At 45.9% G+C, this 25,078-nt stretch overlaps 1 protein-coding gene across 1 annotated transcript in view; it reads right to left on the bottom strand.

The window, feature by feature from the left end:
- SGPP1 (sphingosine-1-phosphate phosphatase 1) overlaps positions 1-25,078 on the bottom strand; it is an 89,039-nt gene that overhangs the window by 15,413 nt on the left and 48,548 nt on the right. The window contains exon 2 of the mRNA XM_078660318.1: positions 14,088-14,177. Coding sequence (XP_078516444.1) covers positions 14,088-14,177 — 90 coding nt within the window. The remainder of the gene's footprint in view (positions 1-14,087; positions 14,178-25,078) is intronic.

Genomic DNA, 25,078 nt, shown 5'->3' with positions numbered 1-25,078 from the left:
AAAGGCACTTTGTCCAGGTTCTTCGAAGCCTTAAGGCAAGGGGACAGTTCTTTACTGTACTGTGATGTTTATACATCTATGCAGCCTATGGGCTAATTGCCTGCTATTACCGGTTTTTCCTTTCTGAAAATAAAGGTTTCTTGTATGACACTATTACAGTGTATGTTTCTATTACAAAGTGTATGTAGGAGATTATTTTATGTACAAGATAAACCTATGCAATTTTGGCATGTTGCCCTATTGAAATTATGTTAGGCTGCATATTTATGCATTTATATACATGTATATACCATATGTATGTCACAGAAGTGCTGGGCACTTGTGGTCCCCAACATGCACATATATATGTATATTTCTATATGCTCCAGGATCCCGCACGTGGGCGGGGATTATTCAGTACTTAGGACGATTGATGAATATTCCCTGGAAGAGAAATGCGGGTTATTTTATGGTGTGGCTATGCAGCTTCACTGTGTAATAAACTCAAAAGCTTGTATTGGTCCACTCAAATTAGTTTTTAAAACCCCTGCTCAACTCTGGGTAAATGTGACTTTGAGCAGTCAGGGTGTCACAAAGGAACGAGTGCAAAGCATTTAGAATTCCAAACCAGTGAGTGAGAAAAAAAAACGACAAGGGAAATCCAACAACTATTAATAAAAATAGGTCTTATTTCCACACATTTTTAAACACCAAAACGAACATACCTGCTTTGGCCGACCAACTCCGGCAGTAAGCAAGTCACAGGGGCCAGTAAGGCTTAGCAGGACAGTTACCTTTTTAGTGAAAGCAGCCTCAAGTCCAGTTCCAGGCTCCATGGGCAAATCACCATAGGCATCAATGGAGGGGTCCACATGCAAGAGATACAGGTTGCTGATCCAGTCGACAAGCACCTTCCACAAACAATATGGGACACTTTGGCCACAGAGGTCGATGTCCCTCGAAGTCCCGATGAAGTCCAGCCAAAAAACAGTTGCCATTGGTCTACTGTTCTCTGGTCACAGTGGAACCAGCATTTCCCTTTAACTGAGGCTGAAGTCCATCTTGGACGACCAAACTGCACTCCAACGCCAATTCCAGCTCCAGCATACTCAAGTGCAACTTCCGAGCATCAGGACTCAGTCTCATAGGCTGTGCTTCAGTGGTCAGTAGCGACTAAGTGAATATGGCTACCAACTAGCCACGGTGGCCTTTTCAGATTTTGTGACCCTTGACCTGTAACAGGAAATCAGCAAACTGTCTCTTGAAGATCACCTCTTCTGTCTGGGGCTCGGAGACAAATTTCATAGATCAGGGCACTAATGACACATTCCTCTCTTTGCTAGTTCAAGGGTCAGCAGGTGCACTCCAATCTTTGGTGCAGACTCTTTATGCTGGACCCAGGGAACAGCAGGGCAGTTCTCTGTCAATTCTCCAGTGCAGACGAAATTCAAGGTCTGGGTACCAGTTTTATGCTCAAACTCTGCCCTCCTGGGTGCAGTGACTACTAGCAAATGGGCTATCAGGTCCCTTTCCGCCTGATGAAGACATCCTGTGTGGCCCCTGTGGCATCTAGCTATTCCAGAACGCAATAGTCTTCCCACTTCCAAAATGGCAGAACCCTTCTCTCAGTGTGTGAAGCTTGGCAGCCCACCCTGGAGGTGTGGTTACTGGAGGGCCACACGCCAACGATACGACTGGTTTGGCAACTGTTGCAGCTCCTTGTCCCCAGCACTAACCTGTCTACAAGGGCAATAGAGCAGCCCCTCGAGTCCACCATTGGCCCTGTAAAGGCAGCTTCACATTTGAAACACTACGTATTGGCTCACACCCGGTCTAGCTTCCTGCCACGGAGCAGGAACACCTCTTTCTCTTTCAACAGCAGGCCCATACTGTGTTGTTTCCTGAGAGTTTTTCACACCTCTTCCCTGGAGGACAGAAGGCTGCCTTGTGGCCAGCACCTTCTAATGGTCACTGGAAAAATCGGGCTACAGAATGGCAACCTTCTAAAATTGTCTTTTACTTGAAAGTTACAATAAATAAGACAAGGGCATCAATTTGCATTTAATGTAACGGTTCCTTTGATACCTTGAAGTAGCAACTTTAGCAGTCCCATTCAAAAGTTAGCATAGCTGAGTTGCCCACTTTTCACCCTGTACTCACAAATGGGGCTACTAGCCTTTCCCCAGTAAAAACGGCAATTTGTTTATTTACTAAGAGGGTGTCATGGTTGCGTCATTTTTGCCGCTCTGCATTTACTCTGTGCACAAAACAGGGGACCACAATCCTCACTTCCGGGCGGAAGTCGAGTTGTGGTCTAGTCTTTCTGTGGAAACGCCTTCACTCTTCAAGCGCTTCCGGGGGAATCCGCTTAACTACTGCGGTACCCGCCGGCTCGGCGCTTTGAATTCGGCATCAGAGTCCTGAAGCTGCCTACGGAGGTTCTGTCTGCTGCTGCTTTCCTAAGAGGTCCCGTCTGCTGCTGCCTGCCCACGGAGGTCCAGTCTAGCAGGTACTCTGAGTTTGCGATGCTGCCTGCCGCGTCCTCAACTTTAGCCTTGGTCTTTCTTGGGTGCCCTGTTTATCGCCGCGCTGGAACGCTGATTAGCAGGGGCTACCAACATCGCTCAGAGGCGCCTTTCTTTTGTGGTACACCCCGTGCTGGAATACTCCTCAGTTGTGAGGGAGTAACTTTGCCTCGCGCTGGAGCGCTAATTAGCGGGGACTACCAACATCGCGCTACAGCGATTTACCTTCTTAGACACCCCGCACTGGGGTGCCACACTGTTGGGGGTAAAACATAGCTATCCTTCGCTTTATTCACACCGCGCAGGAGCGCATTTCTTTTTTTGTTCACACCGCGCAGGAGCGTATTTCTTTGTCCACACCGCGCAGGAGCGTTTTCCCTTTTGTTTTCACCACACCGCGCAGGAGCGCATTGCTTGGGGTTTCCTTATACCGCGCTGGAGAGCATTGCTGGGGGTTTCCTCACACTGCGCTGGAGCGCTTTACATGGTTTCTGTTTATGCTGCGCAGGAGCGCTTACATTTGTGTTGCTGACCATGTTGAAGCATTATTTCCTTTCCCTTGCTAAAGATGGCTTCCTGAGCCTGGATGCCTCTACTTCCAGTTCGCTGTTTCTCTGTATGTGCATAGAGGTTTATGTAAGATTGGAGGGTGTGGGTCTCACCCTAACTGGGTCTCCCTTTGTCTCCTTGCCAGCTGGAGTCCACGGTCCTTTCCCAGCCAGGAGACGTTCCCTCCTGATTCCACGGGCTCCTTCCCATCATCTTTAGCTTCCTTCCCTGGTCCCATCTCATCCCTGCTGGGTACATAACTTCTCCAAGGGGTAAGGTGGGTACAGGGGCGATAGCTCTTGTCGTCTCTGCGGGATTACTTCGCAAGCAAAGGTAAGCCTTGTGGGGTACCTGACAGAATTCAAAGCCCGCGTAATTCATCCCGCCCAGATGACATGAGCGATCCAGAGATATCCCTGCAGGACATAGACGCCATACTGACCAGTATGCAGGCCGAGAACCTCAGCCTACGCCAAGATATGACAGCCTTACAAGGCCAGCTGGCGGCTGGGTTAACTGGCCCCTGGGGTCCCTACCCCGAGCACCAGAGTCAGACAGGAGGGTTGTTATGGCCTCCCACGTTCACCTTTGAGGGATCCTCCTCTACCCCCAACCAGGACACGGCGATACAAGTAATCACCCCCCACCCGGTGCAACTCGCACCACTAGAACGTTTTTATGGTGACAGCACCAAGTACAGCATCTTCCTTCATCAATACCATCTACATTTTATGGCCAGAGCAACCGCTTTTCCGGACGACACATCAAAGATCGCCTTCATTCGGTCCTACATGGGTGGGGATGCCGCCCAGTGGTCTATATCCTTGGTGGAAAACGACGATCCCATGTTATAAAACCTACCAGTGTTTAAAGAAACAATGCGGCGGAGCTGCTTAATCTAAAGCAAGGCAACAATGACTTGCTCCATTACATCACGACGTTCAGTAGACTCGCCATTGAGGCCCATTGGCCCGAGTCCAAGAAGGTGTCGGTATTCTATAGAGGGTTACGCGATGAACTCAAGGACCTGATATCACAGATGCCCGACCCGCCTGAAGAAATAGGGCCGTTTATTGACTTAGTTGTCAAGGTAAATTACAGAATACAAGAAAGAAAAAACTAAAAGAACAAAAGGGGGCGATAACCGCTTATTGTCTTTTAAGGAGAAAAGCAGAGACGAAGCCACTCCTACTAGTGATGCCCCAGAACCAAGGTATACGGAGTCCCATCACTAGTATGGAAAGAGAGGAGAGGAGGAAACAGAATCAGTGCTTGTACTGTGGCAAGAGCGGACATTTTGTCAGGGAATGCCCTGTGAAACCTACATGCACACGGGGGTAGGAGACCCTTTGCGTTGCCCGTATCCAAGGGAGACAAGACGGGAAACGAAGCAACCCAGTAGATAAGGGGGTCCATCTACTGGGTTCATCATCCTGCAAGACAGCGATCCCGGTCGTCTTTGATGGCAGTCATCATGTGGGTGTGGAGGTGACGTTACGTAACCAGTCAGGCAAGGAATGGCTGGTAACCCCTCTTCTGGATTCCGGAGCCACCGGAAACTTTGACACACATTATTCTCAGGTCTTGGGCATGACCACTGTACCTAAGGCGAAACCTGAAACAGTCAAAGCAGTGGATGGTACGGACCTTACCTCCTGTCTTATCCGGTATCAGACCGAAGAAATGGTCATGTTCTTTGTAAATCACCATACCGAAACCATTGGCTTTGATGTGATCAATGCCCCTCAGTTCAAGGTCATACTGGGCCCTCCCTTGGTTAGTGAACCACAATCCCCGGATTGATTGGGTATCCAGAATCATAACCCTGGATTCAGAACACGGCAGCGTTTCCTGTTATACGGAGGATGATCCCTTTGGTGTTCAAACCATACAAGCACACTCTTCACCCTCGCTGGGAACGGGGGTTGTCACCCAAACAGACGTACCAGAGGCTTACCTAGACTAGGCAGTCGTGTTCGACAAGAAAGGGGCCAATACCCTGCCACCTCATTGTTCGTTTGACTGCAGGATTGATCTGATCCCTGGTTTCACGCTTCCTTGCAGTCGGATCTGCTCCCTCACGGAAAAGGAAAACAAACATCTACGCTCCTACCTGGATGAGCACTTAAAAAACGGGTTAATACGCCATTCCAGGTCCCCAGTGTCTCCCCCCCTTTTCTTTGGGGCTAAGAAAGAAGGAGATTTGAGGACCTGTATTGACTTCAGGGCTATGTATTGCGACTTATATAGCGCACGTATCACCTGAAGGCATCAAGGCGCTTGCCTTGGGAACCAGTCCTGGCTTTTTCCCTGTGAGATAACCCCTACTGGGTATCCCCAGGGTGAAAGCCAGGCATCCCGCAGCAGGGTGGGCCGCCGTAGTAGAGATTAAGCAACTGTTGCCCAGAGTTGCATCGTGGGACCCCATGATTAGAATAGGCACGAGGCGAGAATTATCGAGTCCGTGGACATTTTGGGCTCAGGACCCTGCCGCGTCGGGAATTGGGGGGGGGGTGTACCGTCATGGTTGCGGCGTTTCTGCCGCTCAGCATATACTCTATGCACAAAACAGGGGACCCCAATCCTCACTTCCGTGCGGAAGTCGAGTTGCGGTCTAGTCTTTCTGTGGAACCGCCTTCCCTCTTCAAGCGCTTCTGGGGGAATCTGCTTAACTACTGCGGTTCCCGCCGTCTCGGCGCTTTGAATTCGGCATCAGAGTCCTGAAGCTGCCTACGGAGGTTTCGCCTGCTGTTGCCTTCCTACGAGGCCCCGTCTGCTGCTGCCGGCCCACGGAGGTCCCGTGTAGCAGGTACTCGGAGGTCGCACTCCTGCCTGCCGCGTCCTCAACTTTAGCCTTGGTCTTTCTTGGGTGCCGTTTATCGCTGCGCTGGCCCTCAGTTGAGAGGGAGTAACTTTGCCTCGTGCTGGAGCGCTAATTAGCCGGGGCTACCGACATCGCGCTACAGCGCTTTACCTTCTTAGACACCCCGCACTGGAGTGCCATACAGTTGGGGGGTAAAACATGGCTATCCTTAGCTTTATTAACACCGCGCAGGAGCGCATTTCTTCGTTCGTTCACACCGCGCAGCCGCATATTTATTTCTTTGTCCACACCGCGCAGGAGCGCTTTCCCTTTTGTTTTCACCACACCGCGCAGGAGCGCATTGCTGGGGGTTTCCGCGCAGGAGCGCATTGCTTGGGGTTTCCTCACACCGCCCTGGAGCGCTTTACATCGTTTCTGTTTATGCTGCACAGGAGCGCTTACATTTGTGTTGCTGACCATGTTGAAGCATTATTTTCTTTCCCTTGCTAAAGATGGCTTCCTGAGCCTGGATGCCTCTACTCCCAGGTAGCTGTTTCTCTGTATGTGCATAGAGGTTTATGTAAGATTGGAGGGGGTGGGTCTCACCCTAACTAGGTCTCCCTTTGTCTCCTTGCCAGCTGGAGTCCACGGTCCTTCCCAGCCAAGAGATGTTCCCTCCTGATTCCACTGGCTCCTTTTCATCATCTTTAGCTTCCTTCCCTGGTCCCATCTCATCCCTGCTGGGTACATCACTTCTCCAAGGGGTAAGGTGGGTACAGGGGTGATAGCTCTTGTCGTCTCTGCGGGATTACTTCGCAAGCAAAGGTAAGCCTTGTGGGGTACCCGACAGGGGGCATATAAAAACACATGCCCTACTTTTAAATATACAGCACCCAGACTTAGGACTAGACAGGCCTACCTTAGTGGTTACTTTTACACATTAAATAGTAAGGTCTGGACTTTGTCATTAGTTTAAATGGCAAAATTGAGTTAGCAGTTTAGACTACTCTACCAGCAAGCAAGCTGGGAGACATTTTATTTTGTCACACTCAGGTGGCAAATAAGTGCTGCAGAGCACGAGGGGCACTAACTTGCAGGCCCTGGGTACTCCTGGTACCATATACTTGGGACTTGTGCCATTTGGGTATAAGCTAATTAAACATTCACTTTTAACGGTCAGAGCACTGGCACTGTGATTTGATTAGCAGTCCTCAGTGCAATCTGTCAAAAAACCAGCAGCATCAGTGTGACTGTCTGCTGCCTCACTGGCTGGAGAGGCGGTCTCTGCCTGTATACCTGCCCCCTTGAATAGCCAGTACATTTTCGGAGCTGCTGCTGAAATTGTCTTGCTGGGGGTCAATAGCCCCAAGCAATGTGCTGTAGCTCTGTTGTCTTATAGCGCTTGAAAGCAGAGTCTGCCTTCTCTCGAAGGGGAGACCCCCACCAAAAGGCATATGGATTAGTAATGCCTGTATATTGCAAGAAAATCCAGTTAACCTGGTCCAGGCTGGTTTACAAAACATATCATTGGTATCGACTGCCACTGCCAAAACACTGCATGGTATTTAAGCCTGTGTGGATGACCTATTTGACCAAATTCCTGGCCATCATGGATCGCCTAAGCCAGAGAAGTCCCAAGTTCCTACAGGAATGACAGCAAAATCTGCCTGGCAAGTCCCAGAAGAAACTGGTATAGCACCTAATCGACACACAGTATTTACAACCAACATTGCCAGGTTGGCAGAAGAAAACATGTTTACCAAAGGCATCAATACTTGTGGGTTCTCCATCTGGAGCCATTGGTCGGCATCAATTAGGGTTCACCTAACTATTCGAGGCCTGTACAGTGAGACTCTCCAGAGTAGGGTGCTAGTACAGAAAATCTGGGTAATCAAGCGAGACTAGATGTATGGTAGAAATTTAGGCACCAACTTTTAGAGGTTTACAAATTGCCAAATCACAGTGGCCTACAAATTGACCTACTTTATGAATACTAATGAGGTATGTTGCAAAGCAAATTGCGACCCACTATGATTTGCTGCCATCAAAGGAATGATGCCCTTCCAGGTCAGCAGACCATCTTGTCTGTAATTGCCTTTAAATAAAGTAACACTTTTTCATTTTTTTTATTTTTTAATGCAGCCAGTTTTCCTTGAAGGAAAACAGGATGAGTTTTCAAAAACAAAAACAGAGAAAAGCATAGAAAACTATTTTGTAAGAGTAAGCAGTGGTCCTATGGACCATTGCCTACTCCTAAAATATTTTTGGACCCTTGGGGACAAGTTGTCTTTTGACTTTGGCTTATTTTGGCACCAGGCTTATGAGCCAAGTGTTGGCTGAATGAGTTGAACTAGTTTAGCAAGGTTCGATGCCCACTAATATTACAAGAACACATCGGTATGATAAGACTTTTAGTATCTGTTGCTCTAACAATCCTATTCCAACGTTATACTATATTTCATATTTATTGATTGATCAAGTGTAATATGCAACCCTGTGTCTTTGATGCTGCCATTAACCAGGTGTAAGGGCCTTTATCTACATCAGATGCATAACCTATTTTCAGTTACTGGGTATTGGAGGAGTGTAGTTCTTTTGGCATAATAGCCAATTCCTAAGCCTTCTCTGGCTCAAGTCCAATGCCATTTTGTAAATAATGGTATACGCTATTATCAGTATAATGAGGGGGGGAAGCAAGATATCCCCCTTAGTCTCATTATCAGTATACTGAGCATATCCAGTTCTGGCACGGGCTCAGTCAGAAACAAATAGTAAATTGAGCCTATGCGGATTGTTACGATTTGGTGGAGGCAGTGGACTAAAGTTAGGCTGCACTTTTGTAATTTCATAGCAAGACACCAGTGGAGCTCGAGCAGACGTCTGTTTGGGATCAGACATGGGTGTCAACACCGGATCGTCCATTTGTGCTGGTTTGGGTCTCAGGGAGACGGGAACCAGCATGGATCTCTGAGCCAGAATGGAAGTTTACCAGAATCGGTATGGGACAGGAACCGGCCCCCAAAGGAACAGACAGCTCTGACAAGGGACCCGTCAGTGGAAAAGAGACTGGAGGCCCCTCTGGTTCTGCACGCCTGAAGGAGGCGGAAGCACACGGAAGATATGCAGCAGGGGCCCAATCTGCTGCAGGGTGGATGATGGACCGGTGAACTCTGGGCGCATCAGGACCAACTGAAGAATCAATTTGGTGATATGAGACCTCGATGTTGTGTTAGGTAACTCTCAGTCCCTCATGCCTTCTCTTGCAGTGGTGATATGGGGGCGAGCTTCACTTTGCTTTCTTATGCTTGCAAATGGACTTGGACTTCCAGAAGATTTCAAGAAGGAATTTGAGAGTTCACAGGAATGGCCTTGTGCCCAGGACCGTGACTTGGAGTAAAAACACCATAACTACTTCATGTGTATGGCGAACTACAACTTTGCCTCCCTGTCTTGAATCACCTTTAGTTGCGATATGGCATATTTATCACACAACTTTGAGTGGTCCAGGCACAAAGCACACACTGATAAAACTCCAGAAAAAAAAGAGAAGGAATGCTGCAGTAAAAAGACAAAAAGACATTTATGTCAAAGATTTTATGAGTGAAAGAAACTCTTGCAAACATTAGTGATAAAACTAAGGGCAAACAATATGAAGTTGCTGAAGTATGTTGAACATTTATGGTTATAAATATCTATTTGAATAGTTATAAGTGTCTATCATTTGATGGTTATTCTATGGATTTCTTGGCAATAAACAGTCTGAAGAGCACAAGATACGATGTTATGGCAAGGATTCTTATTACCTAAAGTTTATATTTCTGATCAGGTATTCAACTCATTACTCACTAGGATCCACGCCCCTCGTTCCAGATCACTTTCCCCAGAGTGGCATTCCTCTAGACCTTCCTCACCTTTAGCCACACACCGCTTCCGTTGGTCACAAGAACACGGAATTACACGGAATTGTGGTGCTGAAATATTGGCCTTGGGACGTTCTGCTCCAAGGAACTCAGATTCTGACAAAGAAACACTCTAAGCCAAGATGTTAAACACCCAGCCCTAATTCTATGGCAGGACCGGAGGCCATTCATTCGTCTACCATACCACAACAACCAACAAAAAACAGTATGCTTTTTAAATGAATACTGGAATAAAATTATTCACAGTTAAGCCATCTGCAATTAGTATTCTCAAAGGGAATCTATTTTTACAGTTCATAAAACCCTTTCTCTATCTTTTTGGCTTAATGAAAGGTCCCCCTGCTTCATTATGTAAGTTAGGCTCTGCAGGGTATCAGGGATATGGCACAGCAATCAATCAAGGGCCCTCACGGGCACCAACTTCAAGCTGGGAGGGAGCCCAGATAATGTGGGGGCACAAAGGCACACAATTTAATGGGGGGATAGCCCTGGGGATGCTGCAACCCTTCAATATACAGGGCACCGCCCGGTTAAGCGCCCCACCGCACCAACAGACTGGTGCTGATTGCGACCCCTCAGGGTGTCAGAAATAGCAATACAACCCACAGAGGGCGTTCAATTCCGGGGAAAAACCTAAATTTGCGACCCCAAAGGGTGTCTGACCGGGTGGCAGGGGACAAGACCAGCCTCCTGTGGTAAACGCGCGAAAAACGCTTTGAAAGCGTCCTTCCCTTGCGCTGGCCACAGGGTGAAAAGCTCGCCCCCTAGCGGTGGGAGAACCACAACTCGCTGTCACTGGGCACCAAAATCACGTGAGAAGCGCTAAAGCGTCCCGCGATTTTCAGGGGACTCTGAAAATGAAGAAATATGTCAGCGCTAGCCAAAACACCAAACCGCTAACACTACAGCCCCCAAAACGTAAGAGAGTAAAAAAACACTTAACTTGCTGCTGAGCAGCGAAGGAAGAGGAAACGGCACGGTGCATGATGGGAGCTGCCGGAGTGCTGACACTAACGAAGGACTAATGTACAGAATTTTCTGTTTCCCAAGTGTTTATGGGAAATGTAGTTGTTTGATGTTTTTTCTTGCTGCTGTGTGTAGTAATAAAGCGAAGGAAGAAGGCATAATCCTCACCTCCGAGTCCTTAATAGAATTGGAACTTACCAGCACGAAGGCTAGGCAAATTCTCATTCAATGGCAGAAGGTGGCAGTCCTTCCAAAGAGAAGTGTCTAACATAAGACAAAGGCATCCATCCTTCTTTGGCACCAGAAAGTAGTGGGAACAACAGCCACAACCCACTTCTGGCGCAGGAATCCTCTCTGTAGCTAATTTGGTCAAAAGAGATTGCACTTCCTACCATAAGATGGACAGATGGTCCTCCCTCAGTTGTTCTGGGGATGGTGGAAGAGCAGTCTTGAAGGGTAGGCGGTACCCCTTCTGGACAATTTTTAGGACCCACCTGTCTGATGTTATGGCCTGCCAACCCAGTGAAGATCGTTGGATCCTGCCTTCAACCAGACAGCTGTGCTCCAATAAGGGCAATCGAAAGGGTATTGGCAAGTGAGGCCGAAGGGCGGATAGTGAAGAGACTGGAACGCTGTCCCAGTTTGTGTGTGTGTGGGTGGGTGGGGGGTTGTGGGTGCTACGCCCATGAAATGGCTGACCACCTGCCCTAGGCTGATGAGGCAGTCTGTATGGGGTATCCCTGCCAAATCTGCAAAAACAATGAAAGGATGGATGTGGTGGAGCAGACCGGCCCAAGGGACGCACGGTGCCCCAGCTTTCGGTGAAGCAAGCTCCAGAACGGAATCTGCTTTGTCCCTAAAGAGACAACTCCCATCAAAGGACATGCCCATAATGGATGACTGGACATCGTCTGAGAAGCCTGTTGACCATAACCAGGAGTGGCACGGATTAGCACTACTAGAGTCAATGGCTCGCCCAATGGAATTTGTGGCATTCACGCCACAATGGAGTGTAAACGTTGCATCCTCACAATCATCCTGCATGGCCTGGGTCAGTAAAGGGCAACGGTCTTACTGGACACCCGGGAGAACTTGATCAACAGAATCCCAGAGAGAAAGGGAATTGCAGTATAGCAGGCAACTGGCATGGACTGACCGGAGGGGGGAGAAAATACCCACTTCCCAAAGGTCTCCACTCTTGTGGACTTCCTATTCGGGGGGGGGGGGGGGGGGTAGTCGGGAAAGTATTGGAATTTGTAAGACAGGTGGACGTTTGCACCTCTAAACTCTCAGGAGTCGGGTGCTGAGAAGAAAAGTGGGGGTGCCGGGGGCAGGTCGATGGTGCCTCACAATTTGGAGACTTACTGGGAGACCAGAGCAAGGTTTGACCATGGTCCTTAAGAGTGTGTGGTGAGCGCTTCATCGAAGAAAAGCTGGGCTCAGCACTTGTTTGCATCAGCTGGAGGGCTTTGGTCAGGAAAGTAGCTTGACCTCCAAGGTGGGGTACTGGAATCGGGAACTTCTAACACCCTCCGAATGACCACTACAATGGAGGCATATTCTCCAGTGGCAGGCCTTGGGGGGGAAAGTAGGGCAGGAAAGGTGTCAAGACCACTAACCTGGAGATCATCATACCAGTTTTGTTAGGGTTGGCCAATTTCATTGCCACATTGTAGTTATTATTAGAATCCATCTCTATCTCAAACAGGGAATGTAGTATATAGGATATGCCATGTGTAGGTGGGACACTAGCACCTCAGATGAAGATGGTTGTGGTTCAATACGTACAGAGCACAGTCTTGGTCGAGGCTGGAGCGGCACAGACTTGTAGAGCACAATGGGTTTGGCTTGTCTTTCAGTGTTAATGGAGTCAGCATCGGTGTTCCGAGAACTGCTGTGAGTGCAGAGAGGGCGGTGAGGTTGGCAACTGAACCGGTGGAGCAGCGATGGCGTCAGAGGGTCCTACTTGCACAGAGGGCGAACCTGATAGGGGTTTTTTAGATGGAGAACCTTTAGGCTCCGTTAGGAAGCGATCTGAAGCGTTGGAGCATGGTCTCACAAAACTCTTGGATGTGCCTCAGTGGTGCAGATGGCTTCAGAAACTCTGGATGTGCCTAAACAAGTTGAGGGATGGGCTCAGGAGTTGATTGACTTCAAGGAGAGATAGTGAGGCATTCTGAATCCTTGTGCCCCCTCAGGTGTACAAGAGGGTAGGAGGGGGCAGAGTCTTACTTGGAATTTTATGTTTTTTTTGATTTATCAAAAGATTTGAAGCTTGACAATGATTGACATCGGGATTGACTTCTGGGCCGTGAATGAGACTAAAATTGACCCCTGGACTTGTACCAGTCTTGGCGTGTAGTCTTCCAATACTTGGCGACGTAAAGTTTCACCTTATGGTCTCGAATGGTTTTCGGGTTAATCAACATGGAGTCACTGAAGGTCTTAGAGTCGTGACTTGAACAGACAGCACAGGCAAAAAATGATGAGGATCTGTCACAGACATTGGTTTACAACAGTTCTTACAAGGGTTCAACTATGTCGTCTTGGAAGGTTATATGTCACTTACACACTGTGGAATTTGGAGGTAAACCGGTCTCAAAGAGACAAATGGGAGCTCCAGATCCGTGCCTGGTGGCGAGGAAAGAAAGGAACAGATATCAGCATGCGGGAGCGGCACATATATTGGCCCTGCACGTCATTTCCAGAGCGGTATGGTGTCAGTGCAGAGCTGAACGGTGCCACATACAGGTGCACAAAGGTATTGGTCAAAGGTTTATGCATCCAGTCTGATGCTTGGGGAGTAAGGAATGGGTGAGGAATCTGCGCTTAGAAGTCTCTATCAGAAACATTATTTTTCTAGTGGTCTTCGTTATCAGTTACACTTGACAGAAGCAGACAAAAAGACATACACCTATACTATAAAATCTCTAGGCTTGCAAAAATTAAATAGTTTCTTGTAGAGGTATTGGATTGTCACCATCTTGGAATTCTAATGTAATTATCACTGCATTTCAAATGGCTATTTCAGACTGACGTTTCCGAGTGAACACTGACGGCTGCTGATTTTTATGCCTACTGATAGGGATAAGGAAGCTGCACACATTCTAATACAGGTATGTTTTGAGTTTTTACCTAGCTTCCCCTTGGTATCAGGTAAGAGCTGAAAGGTACAAAAGTACTGACACCAGACATTAACAATTCGCAACTCACACAGATTTAACAATTTATCATAAAACATTTACTCTAGACACAATGTAACAGCCCATGGCACTTGTAACTTTTCTTTACTAGTCAAATTACAAACAATTTCAGTAAAATAAAGTGAACATTTTTGTGTCTTACCAAAACTGAATGCATTCCCATATAAATGCGACTTGTACAAACCAAAGTACACCACACGATAACAAGAAATAATCCAAGCATAAATGGGAACTGTAAGGATAATAAAAAAAATTGTTAAATACACTCAAGAAAACCTTGCAATCCTGACAGAGAAATAGAAACTCAACCCTCAACTCAGCATAACCGAATCTGTAGGTAGATTGCCCACATAGCTTTCCAATGTATACAACCAAAATACATAATTGTGTACCAACATTTCACCAAGAATCAAGATGTTTTCACATTAGCCATACTTGCAATTCTTTGAAAGAGTACCGACATAAAACAGAATTTTCAAGCAAGTGTCAGCTATTTATTAAAAAAGTAATTCCTTAAACGTATCAAACGCATACATAATTTAGCATTCATTGTCCACCAATGACTAACCTGCTCCCATTTTGATGATTATTTCTTGGTTTCTTATAATCTAAAACGATTCTTGCAAAAATGATTGATTGCCACCCCCATGGTCACTGGCCAATTGCCTACTTGTAGGGTTTTACATTTTCTACAGGTCACGAATGAAGCATGGCTTCAGGGTGCGTACATACATTTGCATTTAGGTGGACACTAGGCATATTTCTTTTAAGTATTTTACATGGGATCATAAAGCAATGTTAAGGGTAGGGTTTGTATTTGCCCAGTTAACCATTCTATCTGCTAAATCTGTTAAATAACAAAAACTCTTAAAGGTCTAAAGTGTTGCATATTCTAGCCTTGGTGAGAACCGATTTTTTTACATTCAAAAGCTTTACGAAAAAGACAGTCCTCATAATTAAAGTAAACTCTTCACTAATTAAGAGCAAATTTCTATTAAAAAACAACAATATTCCATGGGAATCAGTTTTCAGGTTTACATAATCATTCCCCCCGAGCCCCCCAGTGACATTCTATGCATCGAAATAAGCAAGAAAAGCTTCTAAATGTATCATGTCCAAATAATAAAAGCTATATCTTCACAATAATTTCAAATAACTTATATACAAGATGTAGCTTTTTACTCACTCTAGTCTGCATCCAAAACGGAAAAGGGTGTTCTTACATAAAACCCTCAATGATGTACATTCGTAACTTCAAAATAGCATTTCACATAGGATATGTAGCCTAACTCCTAAAATGTAGCGAAGTAACACATTTTCCATTGTCTGCATTGACTTTCAGCTTTCAAAATTCCACTTGGAGGGATAAGTAAACAGAGGCATAGCTTGGATTTATAACAAGCCAGATCATTCTCTTTCTGAGGGATAAACACCTATAATAGTGTGGAAATTTCAAACCCTAACACGAGGCACAGTCTGGTTGTATGCCCTTGTTTTAGTTTTCGCCTGCCTGGAGACTCAAACCTCCAGCCCCCTCCCCCCAACACCCCTCCCCCCCAATCCTGCTCACAACTTGAGTATACCACCTTGTTAGGATCTGTCTTAGTGCAATGAACAGCAGCAAAGATCAGCCCAGAACTGGTCTAAGCACTGAGCAATTGGAAAAAACATTTGTGTCTGCTACTTTAGTATGAAGGTAAGCTAAGTCTCCCAGCCAGAATGTCAAGAATACTTTACTAGGAATCCAGAGACAACACACAAGAGGTGACCGAGAATTTCTCGGAGCTCCAGGGTACAGGTTCCACTGCTAACATCCCATGTCAGGTTCAGAACCAGAAACCTGGGGACTTCGTCTAAGATTACCGGGAGGGCAGGCGGTCACTATACCCTGTTTGAAGGAGAGAACATACCAGGTGCGCTGGATGGGATACTAGAATTGTCCTTGCACTAGAAAGATGCTACCCAAAAGTTAGTGCCTATAAAGGAGCAGAGGCAGGACCAGTCGAAGATGTACACCCGTGCATAAACAGGAGGACATGCACTGTTCTGTTAGAGTGACACTTAGGGTTCTGAAAGTCACTACCAAAGGGGAAGTGAAAACGTTCACCCCTGTGGATACAGGGTATGGAGAAATACAGGATGACCCAGAGATACTGTTGAAGAAATAAAGCATCATGAAGACACAGCTGGAGTAGAACCACAGTGACCAAAAGGCTTGCATTCAGCACCAAGCACTTACCATGACCACAAGGGGTAGGCATCTAGCTTGTTTGAGGGCTGTGGATTGTGCCTGGGACTGAGGAAGAATCAAAGCCACAAAATGCATCAAGTATAAAAACTCCACTACAGCCTCTTCAAAAGCTGCAAGCTCTGAATTTCTGGCACTGGAGGTGATGATCGTGCATCACAGAGCAGGATCGGAGCAGTCACTGCTGTTCAAGTTTAGTCAACTGTGTAGGGCACACTTTGGCAAATAGTGAGCCCCACCAATAACACAGGACAGGGCTGCACTAAGTGAGACAATGAATAAGGTACTGCGAAAATTGTGACAGTCAGGCTAGCTGCTTGCCATGGGGATGGTGCTACAGTGCAAAAGGGTTATGAGGTTGACAAATGTCAGCAATATTGGAAGGCAGAGGAGCGCCTCCTGCTTTCTGTCGCAATAAACATCTTTCCTACTAAATACAGCCTCATATCTCTACAAAAATGGCGACAAGGAGCTTACCTTTGTTCCTAGCATTCACTGAAGTACCTGCTGGGCATCTATGGTGAGAGCAAGCGAGTGAACGCTGCTGTTTGCAGGAGGGAAAGTGGAGGATTTCTTCTGTGTCCAGCACCCCTTAGTGAGCCTAAGCTTACATGAGGAGCCAGTGGCAAACGCAGGTTAGAGTTATGTTTTTGGCTGTGGAGTGGGGATCGGCTTAGTCTGCGCGTTCCACGAGCAGCCAATAGCACGAGATCGCAACTTCTTAGCACATAGTCTGCATCCACCACATGCCTCTCAGTGAGCTCATGCCGCAGGCTATGTAACTGAAAGTTTACGTGATGAACGTCCACACGCTACGCAAGTGAGGCTACGTGATGGACGTAAGGGCCATTTTTGATTGATTGGGCCCTTGCGCTTATTAAAATGGCGGTTAGGTACAGTAAGTTCCTCTGTGGACACAACTGTTTGTTATGCAGTTTTCTGGTACAATATGTTCTTCAGTGGACACGACCGCAACAGATGCTATTGCGCACAGCAGGGGTTGCAGCTGTGATACCTCTTCGGCATATCTATCGGTGATGTGCACACCCTTGTTGTAATGCTCTAATCCTATTTACAAGGTATTTTGCTACGAGACATTTAAACGTATTGTGGCAATTTGACAGTGCGGTGCAGTTTCGTCATTCCATAAATTTTACTTAGGGTTACTGGACATGGGGAGTGGGGGGGGGGGGGAAATAATTAAAGACAGAAACACATGTGTGCCCAAACATTTTCTCTTACTCCACCGTTGCCTTTTCGCCTCGGGCTGGAGAAACCCAAATGAAATGGTCAGACTGGGAAGATTATTTCCTAAACTATGTCGCCGCCATAGAAGAATAAAGTGGGGAGGAGTTTACCAATAAGAGGAAAAAACATTATTGCATATTTTGGATCCTGAAGACATATATAGTCCGATGGAAACTATCCTATCCACCACTTAAAATGTACTTGCATGTTTCACTATACTAATTCAACACTAATCCGTTACGGGTCCCGGAGTAGCGTGCTACTCGCCGAAAAAGCGATTGGACGCCTCGTCAGGGGTAGTAAGCGCTATATAAATGCAAATACAAAACATTACAATACAATACAATATACTATTGTGCAGTGTTCTGTTTGAGATGTCAAGTTTGTGAATGTCCTGTGTAATCAGTTAGTTCCTACAAATGTGCATCTGGTTACATTCAGGGGAGAATAAGTTCCTATGATTAGATATAGGTCTGTAATTTTCGAGTTCAGAGGCAGGAAATCTCAGGGAAAATTGTATGTGGAAGAAAAGGGACCTTTTGTTCGAAGTCAGATGGATCAAGGGGATCTAAGCATCACACTAGACCCAAACAGTGTAGATCAAGTTTTGTTGTTGGGGGAACCTGTAGTGCTAATGGTGGAGGAGCTGCAAGAACAGTTCCCTGGGGCGTTCTCTGGAACTGTAGCAAAGTTGAGTGGATTTATGCACAAGACAGTGTTGAAGGAGAGTGCGGGACCAGTGTATCATACAGTAAGAATAATACCCCAGAGTGTGAGAAGTTGAAATGGAAGAGTTGGATAAACTGGAGAGAAATAGAATTATTCAACCGGTGGAAAGTGCAGAATGGCTGTAGCTCGGAACTCCAACGGGCCGATTAGATTTCTGATTGTTCCTGGGGATCTCAACTAAACCATTGTGGTGAATAAGTTTACATTTGCCTGGGTTGTGGAGCTTTTGGCAAAAACTAAAGATGTCAAGTGGTTTTCTACATTCGATCTAACGGCTGCCTAACAGCAGATTACACTTCACCAGTCTAGCAGAACTCTTTCATCACACTGTTTGGCTTTTACAGATTTGTGTGCATGCCGTTTGGCTTGGGACTGATGCATTTGTTGTTTTAGGACCTCGAAGGTGTAACTTGATTCCAAGATGATATAATCATTAAGGGGAGAGACAAACGAGAATAACCACAGGTTGAAATTGGTTATTAGAAAGGAGTAGCCGCAAAGAGGTTGAATGCTGAACTGAGGAAGTGCAAGTTCGCCATGAGGCCTTTGGCATGAAGTTGGTAGAGAAGGTATTTTACCAAAAAGGGACATTGTTGAATCAATGAGTAAAAATGCCAGCACCAACTTCCAAGGAGGAGGTCAGGTCATTCCTTGAATTATCAGAATCTTATTTATTCTAAATGTGGGAGGAATTTTGCAATGAAAACATATGGATTGAGGAGATTTTTGAAGGAGCCGCAAGAGTTTAAGTGGACTTAAGAGTTGAATAAGGACTTTGAAAATAATACACAAGACCTTTATGCTGCAGTCCCTTTGCAAGTGTTTTACACTAGTGCCTGCAGTGCTGCGCTCATTGAAACCAGTGGCAAGGGACTAGGTGCTGTATTGACACATATTTCTATTGAGGGCTGTGATTGTATAGTAACATATGCTTCTTGTTCCTGGTCTACTGCCGAGGAGTAAAATAATATTTTTTTTCCAAAGAACAAGCATCATGTAGTGGTGTACTGGTAGAGTTTGGAGACATGAAGACCTAGAAAGGAAATCAACTGGCGTTAAAATAAAATCATCTCATCTGTGCAATGCATGTGAAAGTACACAATCCATTAAATTAAACACTAGCTCTGAAATAATGCCTAGCTGCTGATGACTGACAGAACAAGGACTTTTTGCAGATATGTGAAGTTCCCATCCCCTAAATGTGCCTTTGCCGGAAGACCCACGTGTATCGCTCTTCTGTGGCTGAAGACATTTGAAAGTAAGTATCCAGAACATGGTGGTATTCAAATGGTTGTGATGGGTCTTATTTGGCATTCTATTGAACTCTGAACTGCAGATACTGTCAACCAACAGCAAGTAGCATTTCCCTCCTCAATCAGGGCATCGGTGACCTCACAAACAATTTATGAGTTTAAAACTACCAAATAATTTGTGGACGTTAGGTAACATGTAGCGTGCACTAAACCAACCAAAAAAGTGGAAAAGAAAACGTTGGTCTAGTTCACATTACTAGACCAGACAAAGAAACAAGTGAAGCTGATCACACGGTCGACTTGGTGCACCAGCAAATGTTTGGTTGATCACCCACGGCCAGAGCAGTCTCAGATGCTTATCGTTCTGAAAGCCGAAAACAAGAGATTTTGTTTGACAATGGTCCCCCCATTACCAAAACTGCCAAGAGACAGCCTATGGATAGGCAGCCACTGTTTGTACTTTGCTTCTAGTAAAAGTCCGCAAAATGATTTGTGTCATCGAGCTAGTAAGCTGTGTGGTTTTTCCAGTTTAATTATTTAATTGACTCACTTCTTCTGTGACAGCCCCAGCTTACCTTCTTTAAAACTTCAACACGTGTGCCTCCTCATACAAGGCAGAATCAGTTTGATTCCAGAGTCTTGGCCATTTCTTTGGGATTTTAAACATGCTTGCCACCTTGCTGTGACCAAGAAGAGGTATGAAATGTAACGTTTCTAAATTCGAAGTTAGAATTATGATATCAATGGAAATAACTTCAAACCAATGGGCCAAACATAAACTGACTTAAATGATTGAAGTGAGCACAATGTCCGCACATTGATATTGTGAACATCTTTTCACCATCCAGCTTCTGACAACTAAACAATCCAGCGAGTCAGTAACTTATTTGCATCCTAAAACTTTTTCAGAGAGTTTGGGGTATGTCACAAACTCCAAATGCAGAGAACAGAGTAATGACTAGGGTCATACAAGTCTTAATACAGGTCAAGGCCTCAGACCAGAAAGCCATACCTGAATTTACGAAGATCTCACAAGTTGAGGCTACAGGCGAATAACAGGTTGCTGGCGGCTCACTGTTTAGTTTTGAAGCCAACATAAATGCAGCTGTGGAAAAACATGAATTGCTTAGTGGAATGATCAGCCATGTTACTCGTGGTATCTCTACTTTTAAGTCACTAGACCTATAAAAATGTCAGCAATTTTAGACTCACATCAAAATAACAAGAATGCTATGCATTCTTTCCACCAATATTTTTCACCTGTCTTATGTTTGCAACTATTTTCTTCACACCACTTTCCTAACCTTCACTTCACATCTCCATCTCACTACTCTCCATGCATTTTCCTTGCTCCCAAATCCATCCAACAGATCCTGACTTTGCTCCAAGACCAGACCTCACTAACCAAACGAATTCTGCTCCACACCCTAACTTTCTCCTGCCTCTACTTTACCACCCTACAGTCCAAGGCAAAGAACAGCCCCTCTCTAACTTATTTATCTTCATTTAATGGCCCTTTCACTCCATACATCAAGTCCCTCTTGCCATCATGATCTCAAGCTGTCTGTCACATTTTATCAGGAGCTTTAGAAAATTTGTGGATCAGATAATTTTTTCAGAGAAGTCAGTCTTCCTTACAATACCTTGTTCATTCCTATCAAGAATTGAAGTGGTGTGCATGATTCAGTGTCTTTTTTTTAATGTAATTTATTTTTATTGTGATGACAAGACAGACATCGGACTAAACCATAACTCAATGCATCCTCAAATCGAGGACCTGAACATTACTCAGAAAGAACACAGCCATTCAGCCCACATCCTGGGGCCGGGCGGCAGCATGGTAACAGATGCATGGACTCCGTGGTCATGGTGAAGCGACATTTATGCCGTTTTAACAGCGAGGCGAAATTATATCATCACGTTTTGACATTGGTATCGAATGAAAACTTCAATGTAATATAAGAACAGAAAAACAGTCCCCCCCATAAACTTGGCATTAATAAGAAGACAGGCGTAGATAGTCTGTTCATCTCAACAGGGCCCATACGGGCACAGGTACCAAAGTCAGAAGCAGATCCGTTTGGGAAACAGAGCAAATTACAATGACTACAGGGATTATACGTGCGTTACTAGCAGGACACTATTCCAGTACAGTCCCCCCATCCCCGCTCCCTCCACCCTCTCCCTCGGACTCCGACCCCTCCGGGGCAAACAGTTCAGCACTGGCAGCGTCCGAGTCGCTACCTGAAGTCCCCACAGCACACATCACCCTCCACGCAAGCAGGTCCTCCTGCAGCTTCTCATCCCTGCGTGTGTGCTGCATATGTGTTTCCTCCGCCAATGACCATTCCCTGACGTCCCTAAGCCATAGCGACATCTCAGGGGCTCTACATCCCATCCAAATGATAGCCACCCTGCGCCTTGCTAACACCAGGAGCAACTGCAACATCTTATAGGAGAGGTTTCTCTTTTTAGGCTTGGGGACCAGGGCCAACAAACAATGAAGAGGGACCAAGTCGATCCGGAGACGCGTGACATTCCAAATGCGCTCCACCACCTGTTGCCAGAAGTCTGCGACTAGCGGGCACTCCCAGGCCAGATGTAGAAATCCCGCTCCATCCAGTCCACACCTAGGGAAGTTGTCCCGCCTGTCGTCAGAGATACGGCGCAAGGAGACCGGGGTCATATAGGTGCGATGTACAAAATTTAAATGAATGAGCTTGAACCTCGCATTACACGACACCTTACGGGTCAAAGCACCGATTCGTTTGCGCTGTCTAGACTCCAGGGCAACACCGAGGTCCGCCTCCCAGGCAGCCCAGGCCGGAGAGACCTGTGGGTCCGAGTCCCGCCGCATTGCTGAATACAACAATGTGATCAGCCGTCGTCCTCCACCACAAGAAAGGAGGATGTGGGACATCGAAGGCGCCTCTGGGAACTGTGGCCAGGTCGCCCGCGCCATCTCCTGGAGTCCCCTATAATGGAGGTATTGCCCCTCTGTCAGTCCAAAGGCCTCCGTAGCCCGTTCAAAGGACACAAAGGAGTCGTGATTCATAGTGTCTTTGAATGCTACTATTAGTTCCAAATAAGGCTATGCAGCTTTCTTTTTTCACTTCAGTTGCATGTCATTTATTTATTTATTTATTGAATTTACAAGGCGCAACAGCTACCCAAAAAGGGTTTCCCAGCGCCAGGACGGACTGGGTGAGAAACAGAGCAGCAGTAAGTTGAGATTATTGGTTAAATAACGAAGTCTTCAGGGATCTGCGGAAACAGGTGTAAATAGTTTCTTTGCAAATAGTAAGGGGAAGAGAGTTCCAGGGGGAAGGGCCGAGATAGGTGAAAAATCTGGAAAGTTTGATCCTGGGTACCGTAAAGTTTTCGTGAGTTGCACACCGGAGATGGCGAGTACGAACATAAGGGCAGACAAGAGATTGCAGATACTGTGGTGCCGTGCCGGTTTTGATTTTGAACATATAGCTCAGGGCTTTGATCTTAATACGGTTCTCCACCCTGAGCCAATGTAGGTCACGGAGGTGGCTGGAAATGGAAGTGGCTCAGGGAACCCTGCAGAGTAGTCTTACTGCAGAGTTCTGTACCAGCTGCAGTCTACGGGTCACCCTCTTGTTAAAGCCAAGGTATATGACATTTCCATAGTCAAGCCTTGAGGTGACAAGGGCTTGAACTACTGTTTTCTGGGTAGCATCTGGCAGCATCCAGATGATCTTCCTAAGCCATTTCAGGATGGTGAAACAAATGGCAGTAACCTGGACTGCTTGATGGTGCATGGTCAATGAGGCGTCAGTGGTTACGCTCAAGTTGCGGACATGGCTGGAATGCCGAGGGAGAGCACCCATCTCGTCAGACCAGTGTAGTGGGCCCCAAAGATCTTTCTTCTTACCAAGGATCAGGACCTCAGTTTTTTCACCATTAAGTTTAAGGTGGTTGTGATTCATCCATGTAGCAATTTTTCCAAGACCTAGCTGAAGGAGAGATGTTGAGCTGGGATCGGTGTTAGAGAGAGAGAAAATGATCTGGGTGCCGTTGGCGTAAGTAAAGAGGGTCAGGCCAGCCTCTTCGGCTATATCAGCTAGAGGCTTGACATATAAACTACAAAGCAGCGGGCTAAGGATGGAGCCCTGGTGTACTCCATAGGGTGACGAGTGAATGTCAGAGCTAGTAGTGGCATAGAAGATTTGAAGTGTGGTTATCTAAAAAAGAGATAAGCCAATCCAAGGCTGAGCCACGAATGCCCAAAGACCTTAGTGTACTGATTAATATAGGATGGGAAACTGTGTCAAAAGCCGCACTTTGGTCTAACAGTATGAGAGCAACAGTATCTCCTACATGATGGTGCAGCCTCTCCGTAACCCCCAGCAATCTTGTTTCTGTGAAGAAACCAGCTCTGAAACCAGATTGATGTAATCATCCTCTATTCTCCCTTATTTGACAGTTTGTCAGGCTGCCTCTAAAACAAGCACTTGTCCGCGAGTAGGAAAGGGAGTGTCTAAAATAGTTCTGATGGCATGGTCCAAGATGCAATGGAGGGTTTACCATGGATTCCTGAACTTTTTTCTCCGATTCCCTTAAACCAGAGACTTGACTTCGACCCAACGGATCAAAGAACGTAGAAAACAGAAGATTTTGGTTTTTCTGTTGAAGCAGCTTGTTGCAACAGAGCATTCAGCAATAACTACACATGACCAATTTGTGGTAAAAAAATAATTCATAATATTCGGACGCAAGCATATGAAAACGCATGCATTGGCCCCTGTGAACTTTCAAATCGGTGGGGGCAGAAATGCCCACCATGTATGGTGCAGAAAAACCACAGTGAGCAAACCCAAAGTCTCATAAGCGAGGGAGATTTTGGGTTCACCCTTTCGCCCAAGAAACTTTAGCAAGAAAGTAGATGCCAAACAGTAAATGTATTTTAAACTATAGAGGTTACGTCCGTTAGGGGGGCCGGGTAGGACGTGTAATACTTTTATCTGAAAGGGGTTACCTGGCCACCTGTTTGAGTACTGCTACTTGCATGTGCAGATTCAAAATACAACGCAACAAGTCATTGCACTTTACTTTCACGATTGTAATTATTTAAATTAATTTGAAGCAACCTTTCATTATTTTTTGTTGCAAATCAAGGATACACATTTCATACATTATATGCACATGTATTGATAAATTCCTAACAAAAATGAATAAAACATTACAAAAAAAACCAATGTATACAAATCATACAATTACACCAGTCGGTAATTCAATCAATTCCTGCAAGCGCTATAGCAATTATCATTATGCAGTTCAATGTGGCGCTTATTACAGGACAACTGCGGGGACAACTGTCTTTTAAGAAAATTTGCTCTTGGGGTAGATTTCATAGAGTGACAACCTCTCTAGAGTCTGTCAATGTGTGTCCCTCGCAGGTACGTGTGGATGTGCCGACGCGTTTCCAATACCCCTCTGCCTTGGGGATTCTCATCAGGGCTTAGACCATGGTGTAATCTAAATAAAATAATAAATTATGAGTAACACTGTTTGTCACCCTCTCTCACCCTACTAATATTAGGCAAACAGGCACTGCTTTTTGGGTACCTTGTCTCCTTTGCTGTGTGTCGTTCTCTTATCGGTCTTCGTCCTGGACCTAAACATAGG

The sequence above is a fragment of the Lissotriton helveticus genome, chromosome 9, assembly GCF_964261635.1.
Source record: "Lissotriton helveticus chromosome 9, aLisHel1.1, whole genome shotgun sequence".
Lineage (NCBI taxonomy): Eukaryota > Metazoa > Chordata > Amphibia > Caudata > Salamandridae > Lissotriton > Lissotriton helveticus.
This window is presented reverse-complemented; position numbering and strand designations above follow the sequence as displayed.